This window comes from Erythrolamprus reginae, chromosome 1 (genome assembly GCF_031021105.1).
Source record: "Erythrolamprus reginae isolate rEryReg1 chromosome 1, rEryReg1.hap1, whole genome shotgun sequence".
NCBI lineage: Eukaryota > Metazoa > Chordata > Lepidosauria > Squamata > Dipsadidae > Erythrolamprus > Erythrolamprus reginae.
In genome coordinates this window covers 297332104-297347878 of record NC_091950.1, presented here as the reverse complement: position 1 = coordinate 297347878, position 15775 = coordinate 297332104, and the positions used below count along the sequence as shown (strand labels likewise).

The following is a 15775-nucleotide window of genomic DNA, read 5'->3' as shown; positions in this document are numbered from 1 at the left end:
GTGACTGGGGGGCATGGCTTGGCTTCATAATCATGTGACCAGGTGGGGTGTGGTGTTAAAAACCAACTATCACACTTTCCACAAAAATAACACAAAAGCTACACAACTGTCTCACAGTTGGACTTGAACTGAAGCAGCAGGACTTCACACAAAATGGCCCCTGCAACAAGCAGAGGTCACAGAGAGTTTAAAAAGCAACTATCACCCTTTACACAAAAATAACACAAAAACTGTACAACTGACTCATACAAAACTGACTCACACACAATGCAGAAGCAGCTGGACTTCACACAAAATGGTCCCCACAACAAACAGCAATCTCACAGAGTCGCCATTTTGGTCGAATAGGTAGTAAAAAATGGTTTAAAAAGTGGGGGGGGGGATGGTTCATCGGCTGTGACAATCAGCTGTGCCGATCGTTGGAACATTTTTTCATGTTTTAAAAGCATTTTTACTACCAGTTCTATGAACTGGAAGCATTTGTTACTATGGATTCAGGCAAACAGGCCTGAACTGGTGAGTTTTTCCTAAATTTCTCTCACCGTTAAGCACTTGTGGGTTCCTGCCTCTCTTGTCTTATTGGTCCCTAGGCAGCATCTCTTCCATTAAGCCTGCAACTTCATTCCCTCATATTGTATAAGCACATTCAGATCAAACTCTAGCAGCACTCTTATTCCCTGCACCTAGAAATAAAACTCTATGGGTTAAAAGTCTTCTTGGATCCTGGAGAGTTTCATCCTATAACCTGGCAGAGAATCCACTGATTCCTTTTTTATTTTTCCAAGTCTCCAGCATAACCTGCCCTGCTATTTAGTCCCCTGGGAGAAGGGTTTTCTTGCTCATGGATTTCATTAACTGGCACTGATAAGTTTCTTCCACACAGCCATAGTTCTCCTATTGTCCAGATGGCAGGAAAGTAAGCCACTGCCCCTAAGCCTACATTTGTGGGTGTGGGTGTGAGCATGTGCATGCGTGCCACAACAATGGCTCCCAACAGTATTACTGCCTTCACAGAATGTAATTTGGGTCATTTTCAGTGCAGCCTTTGGTTCCCTTTTTCCAAGACAGCACTGGAAAAAAGCAACTCCAGGTATGCAGAATCTAGAGCAGTGTTTTTCAACCAGTGTGCCGTGAGACATGGTCAGGTGTGCCGCGAAGCTCAACTTCCGAGACCGGAAGCGGAGCTTCATTCTTCGCGCCTTCCTTCTTCGTGGCAGATGAGCTTTGGGGCCCAGCGGGAGAGCGCCGGCAGCAGCGACATCGGACAGTAGCAGGGGGTGGCGGTTGCGAGTGGGAGCTCCAGGTCGGAGGCACCGGCACCAGCAGCGACCCGCCCAGCTGGAGCTTCCCTGGCGGGGGCAGCAACAAATCTCCTTTGAAAGAGAGAGATAGCAAGAGAGACAGAGAGAAAGAAAGAAAGAGAAAGAGAGAGATAGCGAGAGAGAGAAAGACAGAGAGAGAGAAAGAAAGAGAGAGAGAGAAAGAGAAAGCAAGAAACAGAGAAAGAGAGAGAGAGAGAGAAAGAGAGAGAGAAAGCAAGAGAGAGAGCAAGAGAGGGGGGAAGGAGGGAGAAAGACATAGAGGGAGGGAAGGAGGGAGAAAGAAAGAGCAAAAAAGAGAGGAAGGAAGAGAGAAAGAAAGAGGGATGGGGAGAGAGAAAGAAAGAGAAAGGAAGAGAGAGAAAGAGGGAGGGACAGAGAAATAGAGTGAAAGAGAAGAAGTGAGAGAATTTTTTTGTCCAAACATTTTTTAGCCCCCTCCGCCACTCAATGTTCCCCAGGACTTTGAAAATGTGAATAATGTGCCGCGGCTCAAAAAAGGTTGGGAAACACTGGTCTAGAGGTTATCTTGCCTAAATTAAAACTCTTCTTCCATGGGCTGAATATTACACCATATATTTTTAAACAGATGATCAAATTAAGGAGTTATTTTGGCTGCGGGTAGTACAATGTAATCATTTTAAAATCCTCCCCTAAATATGTTTATATTTTAAAACATATGACTTGGGTTTTTTATATGCAAGTTCAAAGCTCCATCCAATTTAAACTCATGGAAGTCAAGCCAAATTGATGTGGGCTTAGATATTATGTTAATTTCCATTGTTTCTGTTTTTTGTTGTGGTCAGGATGTTTTTGTGTGAAATTAACCTTCCAGTAGACCTATATTTGGTCTTATATGAGGTCAATATTCCCATCTATGAAACCCAGAAAAGGAAGAATAAAATATTTGTGCTGGGAAGTATTCAGTAGAATAGAACAGAACAGAATAGATTTTTTATTGACCAAGTGTGATTGGACACACAAGGAATTTGTCTTGATCCATATGCTCTCAGAAAAGAAAAGATATACTGTATTTGTCAAGGATCATGAGGTACAGGGACAAATAAGCAATCCAATCATATTAGAAACCAGTCAATATAAATTATAGGGATACAAGCAACAAAGTTACAGTCATGCAGTCATAAGTGGGACGAGATGGGTGATGGGAACGATGAGAAGGTTACTAATAGTACAGACTTAGTAAATAGTTTGACGATGTTAAGGGAATTATTTGTTTAGCAGAGTGATGGCGTTCAGGGAAAAACTGTTCTTGGGTCTAGTTGTTCTGGTGTGCAGTGCTCTGTAGCATTGTTTTAACGGTAGGAGTTTAAACAGTTTCTGTCCAGGATGTGGGGTGTCTGCAAATACTCAGTCTCCCTGAAAGTTTTAGTATACAGTACATGGATATGGAGGTCAATAAGCTGGAGGAGAGGGCAATACACACAGCTGACCTCTGAGTCCATTTGAAGCCCAGAAAACTGCTCACTTCCAGAGGCCTTCTTCTTTTCACCACTAGAATGTCCAAATGGGAAGTCTTCTGCCATAATAGTAAGCAAACCATTAGTCTCCTTCCACAACCTCTTGAATAAGGTTACAGTCTACCTCTTGGGAAGCCTGGCAATGCGATGGATGTTGTCCAGACATCCATTTAAGGAAAAGCAAATAAAGTGTCTCTTTTTGACAAACTAAGTAGATGCGTCCAGCAAACTACACAAATGAGTCCATGGATTTACATGATAAGAGGCTGAAATAATTGGTCTTCGAGTGAAATAACCTACAAGGAATTTTGAGAAGCTTGCATTGCATTCTACCAATTGTCAAGTATCATCTATATTTAGGCTGACATCCTGAACATTGAGTTTATATTTTCCATAACAGGTAAATATAATAGTTCTATGCCATAAATGCAAAGCTCTATGAGCAACACATTCTTTCTGAATCTACCCTTAAAGGCCATTAGGAGCCACAATGTAGTGGCATGTATAGTTTTGCCACAGTACATATGTGTAACACTATTACTTTCTGAGATAGTCTTCTGTATGCAATTCAAAGTTCTGACTATTATGTATAAAGATTATGGGATTGAAATAATTTTGGCTTGAAAATCTGGCTTTTCTGCAGGACTGGGCCAGGGAGATAGATGATTCTGTCTTTAACAATGGTTTTAAATTACTGTGGGTTGGTCTCAATTTTTTTTTCAAACTGATCATTTGATTTAATTCTGTGCTGTTTTAAACAGGTCTTAGATTCTCAATTGTGAATTGAGCAGCCATAAACATTGATTAAATGAATAGTATTCCAATATATTATGATGATTATTTGTCAGAAATGATCTTAACAGATTCCTATACTAAACATAAAATTGTGCTAGATTATCTATAAAGTCCCCCCTCCAACTCATTCATCCCTTAATCGTAAGTCAATGGATTGAAAAGCAAAATAATGATGTACTTTGCAATCAAAAGAGGATTTAAGTATTAGAAATTAGAACAAATTTGCCATTTAGTTCCCTAAAGAACCATTTGCCATGATAAATCTTTCAATGCTTATAGAAATAAGTAGAGCTAATGTCACAATTATGGCTAGCTGAACAAGAGACAAGACAAATGGCAAGCGACAATCTTTTATGAACTCTTCTTGACTCCATTGTGTTTGAAACTATCATAGGATAATTTATATTTTAACTGTGCTTAAAATAAAAAAGAAGCAAAATTTTTGATGTTCTTCTCAAAGCCCTCCAAGAGAATTTGGGAAGGGTATGTAAACTTAAATTCACACTGGACACAAAGAATTACATACTTGGTTCTAAATACTGTGATCAGTATCCGAAGTAGTCTTATGAAGAGTCATGTTTGATATGTTACTATACATATTTTCACTCTCATTTCTCAGCCACCATGGACAGCATCTTCAACATCCTCCTAATTTAGCTTTATGACTAAAAATGTTTCTTACCACTCAGTGGAATGTCTGTACAGTATTCACATTCACATTCCATTTTTCTTTAAGACAGATTCCCTATTACAAACCTGTCACCATTCATTAAATACACTTTACTATGTGTTCTTTTTCATAGAAACATAGAAGATTGACGGCAGAAAAAGACCTCATGGTCCATCTAGTCTGCCCTTATACTATTTTTTGTATTTTATCTTAGGATGGATATATGTTTATCCCAGGCATGTTTAAATTCAGTTACTACCGTGTTTACCCCCAAAAGCCCCACTACGTCTTACTTTCGGGGTATGTCTTACATTGGAAAAAAATTGAAAGGGTCGCGTTCCCGAAGGCATCTCCCCAGAGTCCAGAAGGGCAGCCGCGGGACAGGAGCCTCGTGAGCCCTTTTCCAAGTTCAACCTCAGGGCTCCAAGCGGCGTGCACGTGTGGAACCACAGACGCGTGTCGGGGAAGCGTGTGTCTGGAGGGGAGGAGCCGCTCTGTGCAGTTGGGCAGCCCCACCTGCCTGCCGGAAAGGAGGTGGGCGAAGGAGGGCGCAGCTCCGGCCGCTCGTCTCGGAGCTGGTCGGCCTCGCTGGCCGCTTGCAGCCGAGCCTCGGCAGGACTCGGTTGCTGGGACGAGCGCCTTCACTGCAAGCCGCCACCCGCTCGGCTCGCTTCGGACCAGCGCCGTCCTTCGCTTTGCCAAGTCGGGGAAGAGGCGGTGGCGGCGAGGCGAAGGCGAGGGGCGCATGGGGAGCTTGGAAGCGACGTCATCGGGCTCCCCCCCGGCAATACCCCCCATGTTTCCCCGAAAGTAAGACATATGTCTTACTTTCGGGGTACGGCTTATATTAGCCGACCCCCCTGAAACCCCTGATACGTCTTACAATCGGGGGTGTCTTACTATCGGGGAAACAGGGTATGGATTTGCCGATCACGTCTGCTGGAAGTTTGTTCCATGCATCTACTACTCTTTCAGTAAAATAATATTTTCTTACGTTACTTCTAATCTTTCCCCCAACCAACCTCAGATTGTGCCCCCTTGTTCTTGTGTTCACTTTCCTATTGAAAACACTTCTCTCCTAAAGAAAACTTCTACTTCTTTATTAAAGTCCTGCTATTTTAAAAAATAATTTAGACCCCATTATCGATATACATGTGGGACATTTCTACTCTTCAGTAGAAGAGTCCTCTTTTTCAGCTTCTGCAGGAGGCTAAAAGAAGGTACCAAAGCTTTAAAAAAAAGCCTCATTAATATTCATGCAATTCTTAAAGCAATATTGTCTATTTTTTTTCAGAAGCACTCAAGAGATTTAAAAATGATGGACCTTTTTTCATAATTTATCATTTAGTTGAACATTCAAAGTTCCAATATTCGAACTTTATCAAGGTTCACATTAAAACAAAGAAAATACTCCTAAGGAGGAAAAACGGTTCTATTTGTATGTTAGGGTCTGTTATCATCTTTAAATTTATTATTAATTATTGCTGTTATTATAATATGTTCAGTCTTTTTTCTCATGTACATTGAGATAACAGGCTTCTAATGAGGATTCCTAAAAAATATTATAATTAGAAAGTTATTATTTTTATTAATACCTTATAATAAACTAATAAATTATAATAAATATGTTACCTTTTTCTGATACTCTTTCTACAGATAGTCTTTGCTTACCGACTGCTCATTCAGTGATCATGCAAGGTTATAATGGTGCTGAAAACGGAAATTTATGACCACACCTGGGTAGCAATTATCAGTGTCCCTGCAACCGCGTGTATAGATATATCCTATCTTTATTATTTTTATAAATAGCTCAAGGTGATGAACATACACTTTCTCCTCGTTTTTCCCCATGTACCATAGTCACAGCAGGCCACAGTCACATGGTCCTACTTTGCGACCTTCACAGTCAGCTTCCAACATGCAAAGTCAATGGGGAAGCCTGCAGGAGATTGCAAGTCTTCATCATTTAACATCATGTTCAACACCTATCAGTTATTCACTTAACAACTGCAACCAGAACTGACATTGTAAGCCAGTGTGGTCACATGATATTTCACTTGGTACCAAATTGAGTTTGACAAGTGACAACTACTGTAATATATTAAATGTCTTTTCAAAAACATATGTCTGTATATACTGTATATATTACCCTGATCACATGATGTATTTAATTTTTCAAAAGCTACATAATTTGTGATGCGATAATTTCATGACATATGAGATATCATTATGGCATCTTCTGGATACCTGTGAATGAGCTACTGAACTACAAACTAATCAACCTTCCTCCAACCTTCCTGAACCCATCATATGTGTTCAGCATGTGTGTGTCATGTAGATATAATTAGGTTAATGTGTTATAAAAACACTACTATTGTTTAACATTCCTTAGATTTCTAAACTCTTGTGCATTTTACTGTATGGGATCAAGCTAATATTAATATTAACCATTGTTGCTGCTCATCAAGTTATATGGCAGCACCTTACCACCTAATTTTGGCTAATACTAAAGCATTAAGTGTGATTGGACCTAATTACTGTAGTATTTGTTGGATGAGAAATCATCAGGACAAGCCAGTGAAACTATTTCTGTATTCTTGCCAAAGAAACCACATGGATTTGCCTTTGAAGTCACCAGGAGATAAACTCAACTCGAAGGAAATGTTATTTACTACTGCAGCTACAACTAGCATTCAGTATTTATTTTTGTATTAATATTGTGCAGAACGTATATATATATATACAGTATATATATATTGCCTCTCCTAGAGGCAAAAAGGAGCTGTAACATTCCTTCAATATACCAGGGTGATCTGACATAAAAAACATATAGTCCCTCCCTGGTATAGAACTGAAGGGATCAGGTCTGGTGGTCTAGCGGTTAATTCTCTGCCTTACAAGGCAGAAGCTGCCGGATCAAATCCCTGTAAGGGTGTGGCTAGCCGATGAGGCCAGAACAAGGCCGAAAAGGTGCCATCCTATTTTAAATTTCAGCAAAAAACATGTGATATATATATATATATAGATATACTGTATATGATAACACTCCCGTTTACTTCATAATGAAGTAATAATAGGATAATAAAACTAGTAACTTTCAATGGAATAACTAACTCTGAATTAAAGTGGAAAGGAACTTGACAAATGGTGTTGTTCATTCAGGCCAAAACACTTTTATGCCTAAAATTAAGGAAAGATAATGGCAATTTTTTTTCATCTCAATAAAACACTAAAATTGTTCACCATTATGTAGCCTAGAGAGTGCTAATTAGCAATCATAGCAGGAAATTCTGTCCTACAACACTGGAGAATGTCTAGAGAACTAACTGGATACAGCTAACAGAATCCTGCTGAAAGGAGATGCCTCATTTGCCATATCCACACTAGTGATTTTATGGCTTCCTACCGCACCACTCAACAGTTGCTATGATATTATATGAACAATAAAGTCTGGTTTTACAGTATCACAGCAATGACTGGATGAATCTGTAAAATGCTATAAATGACTGGTTTGGAAATGTCTCCTGGCTACTGGTAAAAAGCCAATCCTAGAGAAGAGAAAACTCTTAGACTTATAGAAAGTAGTTCTGCAGAAGGGAGATATGGGAAGAGACTAAGGAGCTGGCTATAGGCGGTCTCATTAATATATGCAAGGGTAAAATGGAATGAAAGAGGGAAAAGGGGCCTTTCCATTCTGAAATTATTATGAGTACATGAGAGCCACTGCATTGAATTTCCCTTCTTCTTCTTTTTTGCCATAATATCAAACACAAAACCAGCAATTCTAATACAGAGATCTGGACCTTGCTATATTTCTTCTTCTATTTGTCTTTCAATATATGGAAAAAGGTATGCATTGTGGTGCATTGAGGTGCATTGTTACACCAAGTGCTGGGTTGCTGCCGGTTCAGAGCAGTTCGCCCGAACTAGTGACAGAAATTTGCACACACACCCGCCCCCCGCTCACCAAACCAGCAGCAAGGCCAGCTGGCCATGCCTCTAAACTGGTTCTCCGGTCGCCACTTCTTGAAATCAGCCGGCAAAGAATCCTCTGCATATGTGCAAAGGCTTTTGAGCATGCACAGAGGGTCATTTCCCCAACGTGACATAGGCGGGTGTGAGAGCACACTTCTGACATGATGTGGACCAGTAGGGAATGTAAGTGGAATCCACCACTGGTTACAGCCCAATAACGTTTCTAATGGTATAAAAGTCCCATAAAAATCTAGATTAAGAGAAAGAGGATAAAGCAGGTAAACAGAACAACACATGTCTTTCCTCTAACATGCAAAAGACAGGAAAATATAAATAATATTTACTTGGGAGTAATACAAAATGAAACTGATTTCTGAATAACAGGGTTGGTTTCAGATGAACAATGAGAACATTTATTTATTTATTTTATTTTATTTATTAGATTTGTATGCCGCCCCTCTCCGTAGACTCGGGGCGGCTCACAACACAATAAAAACAGTTCCTGACAAATCTAATAATTTACAATTTAAAATTTAAAACAGTTAAAAAAAACCATTTTTAAGCAGACATACCTACAAACATACCATACATAAATTATATAGGCCCGGGGGAGATATCTCAGTTCCCCCATGCCTGACGACAAAGGTGGGTTTTAAGGAGTTTGCGAAAGGCAAGGAGGGTAGGGGCAGTTCTAATCTCTGGGGGAAGCTGGTTCCAGAGAGTCGGGGCCACCACAGAGAAGGCTCTTCCCCTGGGGCCCACCAACCGACATTGTTTAGTTGACGGGACCCGGAGAAGGCCCACTCTGTGGGACCTAATCGGTCGCTGGGATTCGTGCAGCAGAAGGCGGTCTCGGAGATATTCTGGTCCGATGCCATGAAGGGCTTTATAGGTCATAACCAACACTTTGAATTGTGACCGGAAATTGATTGGCAACCAATGCAGACTGCGGAGTGTTGGTGTAACATGGGCATACCTGGGGAAGCCCATGACTGCTTGCGCAGCTGCATTCTGCATGATCTGAAGTTTCCGAACACTTTTCAAAGGTAGCCCCATGTAGAGAGCGTTACAGTAGCCACTTTATTATTATTTATTTATTATTATTATTATTATTATTATTATTATTATTATTATTATTATTAAGATTTGTATGGCGTTCCTCTCCAAAGACTCGGACACCACCATGCCAGTGGAATAAAACAGTTGGAAAATACATTTAATTGACCCAAAAAAACCTGAGGAGAAGCAGGAGAAAGCAAACCGTGGGAAGCATAGAAAGAAGACCAAGGAATGAGGGGAAAAGATGGAGGTCAACACTGCATTTCAGAACAGTAGATAATCAAGAGTTAATAGTCAAGATTTTTTGTGCCCAGACTGCAGAGGAAGGGAGCTTAAGTGACTGAAGTGATTTCAAGTGATTGAAAATAAAAATGAAAAATGCAAGAAAATAGATGTGTTATATTTGTTAATGCTATGACACCACATGTCTCTTTTCAAGACTCTGATGCCAAAATTTATATACAATCAAATAGTTAAAGCCAAGAAATAATTAAAAGCCAGATTCTCTAGAACACCTGGACTGACAAAGCAAATGATTGCTTGGATGCTATCAACTGCTACACAGTTAAATTATTTTTTTACCAAAGGAACTGATATAAAAACACCTTTTGTTCAGTTTGTATCAGCAAATAAATAAAAGTATAGTGTTAAATGCTTTTCCTTATTTCCATGCTCATTTCCACGTATGCAGCCCAAACCACATTTTACAATAACTTTAATTTGCATGATTTAATTGTATATTTTAATGAATTTTAGTACATAAAATGCTGTTTTGGGAAGTAAAGGACTATTTATGTACATTTTTCTCATATGTGATAGTGGGAAAAAATCTGACGAGATTAAAGTCTTTAAAAAGCAATGAAAATTATTTCTATTTTCATACATGCTCTATTTAAAATTCATTTAAAATCATCACCCAGATAACACAACTCTTGCATAAAAAATAATTGGTTCTATTTCTGAAATGTAAACTTTCACCGCATTTTTATATACAGCTTTTTTCTGTCAGAAAATGGGGGAATGATACCAGACAAATGTGGGTGGAAATGCAAGAGAAATTGAGTCTCTTATTTTTAAAAACAGAATCTACTAATTTTTTTTTAATTAAGTGGAAGCAACTTTTCTTTTTCCCTATTTTTTTCTTGATATATTGATTGAAACATGGAAGATGAATCTGGAGCCATATGATAAATGGAAAATGTATGTCTGTCATGTGATATTATTTCCATTAAATCTTTTTGGATATTACAAATGGATGCCAGTATGACAAATAAATACACATTAGCCTATAGATCAATTTCCAACATTATTTTAACTGTCTTGTAGATTCTTATATTTTCTAGATAAGGATTCTCAAACTATTGTGGATATTCCTTGCCAAGATTTATAGTTTCTTGTATGATGTCTCATAGTAGTTTATCAGAGGACCTGAAGAAACTTATATGTTTCTTTTCTATGTTATTATTTCCCAAAGTAACTTTTAAATCTCCAAATGTCTTGTATAGTGTATAGTGAAAGGAATGACTAAGCTATCCATCAGTTTAACAGAATCTACTTGAAGCATGATTAAATTTGGATTCCACCTATTTCTTTTGTCTTTTTCAGTGAGCAGTCAATTTTAAGCTTTTCAGTTGTTTGAAGAATATTTCAATGAATTCGCCAATTAATAACAGATAAAATAATCTAGAATGACATCTATTTAAGTTAAATTACTTACTTATAATCTGAAAAGTAATCAATTTGTCTGCATAAGATCAGCTCTGAATGTCATATGACAGATCTATCATTCATCTCAAAATTGGTTTTTTAAAAACAACAGATACAGATGTTCAAAATTTTCAGTACTAGCTTCAACATGTAATCAGATCATTCAAGTAAACTTTAAATTATAAGGTTTTTGAATCATGACTCTTATTTTCTTGTCATTTATGACATTATACTATTACATTTACACATCAATATAATCCATTTAGTATAAAACAACCATTTTAAAAGTTCATAGTACTTATCTGAAGTAGGTGAAGATTTATGAATGGAATGTACTATACTTCTCTATGGTTTTAAAAAATCTACATATTCACAGTGCTAAGCAAATTGTTTTGCTTGATATTTAGTTCATTACAGTACATTCTTAGCAATCCTATACTGTAATCTGGTGTATTATTTATTTATTTATTAGATTTGTATGCCGCCCCTCTCCATAGTGCAATCACTATTCCTAAAACGTCCAGTCTTTGGCTGGAAATTCTGAGAGTTGCTAAATGAAAATTTGGAGGATGCAGGTTTGGTAGAGGGTGGATTTATACTTTTTCTCCATTTGTAATTTACCATACAACACAATATCAGAATAGTAATAAAATTTAAGAATACAGGAGGCAAATAAAAGGAAAGAATTTGAATTATACTGATGGTCACAGTGAAACAAAACATTATGTCAGAATCTTTTAGTGAAATTTACACTGAAGAGAAACCAAACAATCATGTAGCTTGGTATCAAACTGAAGTTTCTCACAACTGTCATGTGCATCAGGCCAGAGATAACAAAAATGTAACCTAATATCTACCATTATGAAACAGCAAACAACATCAGTTTTCAACCTTATTAAAACAGAGCAGCAATTGGTATTACTGATGTGACAGAGAGTGCTCGAGTTTCTTTCCATCATTATTAAGCAAATATGTGGCTCTGTCAAAGAGCAAATCTTCAAGAAAATCTGTGTGATGAGGTAATTTTATTACTCATTCATAGTGCCTTGTATTTGCTGTACTTAAAATAGACACTTGTACCCAGTGGCTTTTTATTACTGGAAGGAGGGTGGAGAGAGGGAATCACATACACGCTGGTCTTTTTTTTCTTACTCCTAGCAAATGGAAGCAATTCAATCCAACATGGGTTGAAATTTGAGTAGGTCACTGTATACCGTGATAGAATTCCCTAATCCCTGAGCCAAATTTCCCGAGGGGGCCCTCCTACTAGTCCTTCACTTTCCAAGCTGACTTTTCCATTCCTTCAGCCCTCTCCACTCTCCCTCCTCTTCATTTCTTCATCTCCCTCTACCTTACAGCCTTGATATCCGATCTGCTGCTAGGATTCAGGTTTCAGTTTTTACAGCTTAGGCTGTCTATTGCTATATACATTCCTTTCTTTCTGCTCTGTCGTGATTACTTAGCAGAGCTTATTTTACACAAGTCCACATGAAAGCAGTTCAGATGAAGGGAAGCAGTCAAGCTGCTTGAACAGTTCAGATGTGCACCTACACAAGGACACATTGTGTTCACCAGAAGACGTTGCATACATTTCATACAATATGACTAATTTGTTAAGTTACTGTATCTTTTAACTTAAGCGAAGAGGAGGAAATCTTTTTCTGTATACTTTTCTTTCAGTAAATGAAGAATTATTGAAAGAAAGACAAGCAAATATCCAGTGTACCTAAAAGAAAACAAGATGCAAACCTGCTCAGAACTTTAGTTATAAAACACAGAATAAGAGTTAATAACACAACTAACTCTAGGCTGCCTGAAAGCTTCTGCTGTTATTCACATTTCAACCGTGCAATCTATAAAAGCTGTCCCCAAGCCTATATATCAGATCCACAGCCTTGGGTTAAATTTCTCTTATAAATGAAACTCTGATATATTTATTTCTCTTATTTCTTTTCTTCCATTATCAGAAGCTTAGGGGAAAGTGAGGTTTACCTGCATTAAGATTAGAACTAATGCTTAATAGACTTTCATAAAAGGAAAAAAAAATCTTGTGTAATTTTCCTCCTTTCACACACAGTGTTGTTTTTGTTTCTTCCTCACCATTTCAGACAAACATCTGTTCTACTGCAGAAGAACAACTATCTCCCAAACCACCAAGTGTGCCTGCAGCCAAAGTAAACAAAACAAACCCAGAGGATCCAGCATAGTCAGCCTTTATATATCCAGCCAGGATAGCATTTCATATGTTTTGATTAAAATTAGCTAATTTGTAATGCTAGAACCTATGAAACTTAAAAACTGCAGATCGAATGAAGCACTGTCTTAAACAGACAGTGCATAATGGGGCAGAGTTCCATGCCCACTGCCCCCCTTCCTCTCTACCCTTACCAAAATAAAAATGCAAACAAGGTCTGAGTAAGCAATTATTGTTAAATTCAAGTGCACACAAAGCTTCTCCTGAGATAGAAAGTGTATGTATCAAGAGGCATATGTATATATGCCTTGAAACTGGATAAATGTTATAGATATGCAAAGCACTTTGTTCTTACATGTACGCCACCACCTTTGTTCAAATGTCCATCTGCTGTTGGACAAGCCTACAACACACCACAGAAAGAAACAATACAAATAACAGAGAAGACTTTTAATTGAGTTTAAAAATTAAAGAAGAAACTGGGCATTCTCTTCCAAATCGATTTGCTAAGCCCAATAAGTAAAATGGTCTTGTTGATCCCTTTAGGTTGCTAGCCTTGGACCACAGAGGCAAAGATTCCATAATGATGTATATTCAATTTCACACATGCAGTTTTTTAAATCATTATATACCAACAATGCATATTGAGTATTTCAATATAAAACCCTTTAACATGATTATTATGAATGCTCCATTTCACTAAATGCAACTTGAGTGAATGGATTTTTATCCTACCTCAAAACTATACTGTTTTATTATTTGAAGCAAAGCAACTTCACTTCAGCCCCAGAGGGGAGGTTCAGGGGGAAATAGGTGAGAACATTAAAAATTTATGCTAACATTCATTTTTATTACAGTACTTATCAGGCAGTGATTTCATCTTCACCCAGGTGAATATTGCTTATTTATTTATTTATTGGGCAACTTCTCAGATATTAGCCTCTGGAGTGCCAGCCTATCGAATTACCACTGGAACACAGCTGGACTGGCACTATTTCCTGCCAGGATGCTGCTTTTACCTCTCCATACACAACCTCCAAACAGATATAGATGCTACACAGAATGTAAACACAGAGAACATACATATTCATGCAAACCCTTCTAGGACAGCTTTCAATTCAACACTCCAGCTTCTTTGATTAACTGTGAAGTGGAGTACAGAAAACAGGCACAGAAGGAAAAGGCAGAAGGAAAAGACAAGAGCTCCTGTGTCTAAGCCCAAGAAGGATGTGCCGTTCAGACCATAACATTTCACTTTTGACAATTTAATTACACAGTTGCAGCTGGGCTACTGGAAAGGGGGGCGGAGGGAGAGGGTGCTTCAATGACTTCCTTTTCTTTTCTAACTTTTAACAGCTCCTAATCTAGAGGATCTGGCCAGGATGGGCACTTTGGAAAGGGAACCGACCCTCCTTTGGAGAAAACATTATAAATAATAGTGATTAGCCATCAACTCTGCTTAGGGATCTGGCTTTGTCGCCTATGGACTGTGCAGTTAGGAGGAGGAGGAGTTCAGACACCTTTCGTCCACCCCATCTGAGGGGTCCCCCCCAGTCACAACAAAACAAGAGGTCCTTTATAACATCTTATCTCATTGGGGGGGGGGGAGGGAAGCCGTAGTACCGGGAAAAGGGGGGGGGGCTGTCTGCAACAAGCTTCCCTCCTCTCCGCCGTTACCCCTCTTCCCTTTTTTCGCATCCGACGAGAGTGACAATAAAGGGGGGAGCGCAGCGACGTACCTTCATCTCTTCATTGATTTCCCTTTTCACGGGATGAGCCGGCTTCCTGCTTCTTTTATTTTCCGGAGGTCTCCCTTCTTTCTCCATTTCTGCCATTTTTTATTTTTATTTTTTCTTTATTCCCCACCCCCACCCCCTCCTTAATTCAATTTTTGTTTGGCGTGCGTGCGTGTATATGTGTGGGTGCGCGCGCGCGCGTGTGCGTGCGTGTATGTATCTACTTCGGTGGAGATGAAATGGCTGCTGGTATTATTTGGGAAAAGCTTTTCTGGAGGGGGGGGTTAAGGTCGCGGAGAGAGAGGGAGGGAGGGAAGGAAGACGGGGGCGGCTTTTAGCGCTCGGGCGCCAAGCGTCAACGGGTGTCAAAGGAGAAAGCGGCTCCTCCAGGAGGGTTGGGGGTGCGGGCGGGCCGGACCGTGGGTTGCCCTGGTGAGTCAGCCATCTTCTGTCTCCCAGTCTGTCTGCAGGACCGAGCGCGCGAGAGACGGGGCTCTGTGCGTTGCATGGGGAGGGGGGGCGGCGAGGGAGAAGGAGGGGAGTCGGGAGGGAGGGAGGGAGCGAAAGAGAAAGAAAGAAGCCAGTCCAGTTTCCTTCCAAAGAGCAGGGGGGGGGAGCGCGCGAGGGAAAAGCAGGACCTCCCTCTGGCCAGGCAGTGGGCGGGGCTTCCCATAGCATCAAACCCTCCGCCTCTTCTTCTCCCGCTACTAGTTAAGACTCAGAAGCGGGGGGTGGGTGGGTTATATTTAATTGTCATCATCTCTCTCTTTCTCTCCTTCCCCCACTCCTCCGTGATTTCCCCCACTCCTCCATCACGGAGGGACTGTCGTCCCTTGTGGAAA

The 15775-nt window shown here is 39.5% G+C and overlaps 1 protein-coding gene across 2 annotated transcripts in view; it reads right to left on the bottom strand.

Annotated features, from left to right (window-relative positions):
* The window catches only part of SOBP (sine oculis binding protein homolog), a 209049-nt gene extending 193514 nt beyond the window's left edge, over positions 1–15535 (bottom strand). For both annotated transcript variants that reach the window (XM_070733306.1, XM_070733307.1), the window contains exon 1: positions 14937–15535. In XM_070733306.1, coding sequence (XP_070589407.1) covers positions 14937–15032 — 96 coding nt within the window. In that variant the 5' untranslated portion in view covers positions 15033–15535. The remainder of the gene's footprint in view (positions 1–14936) is intronic.
* Positions 15536–15775: the final 240 nt, after the last annotated feature.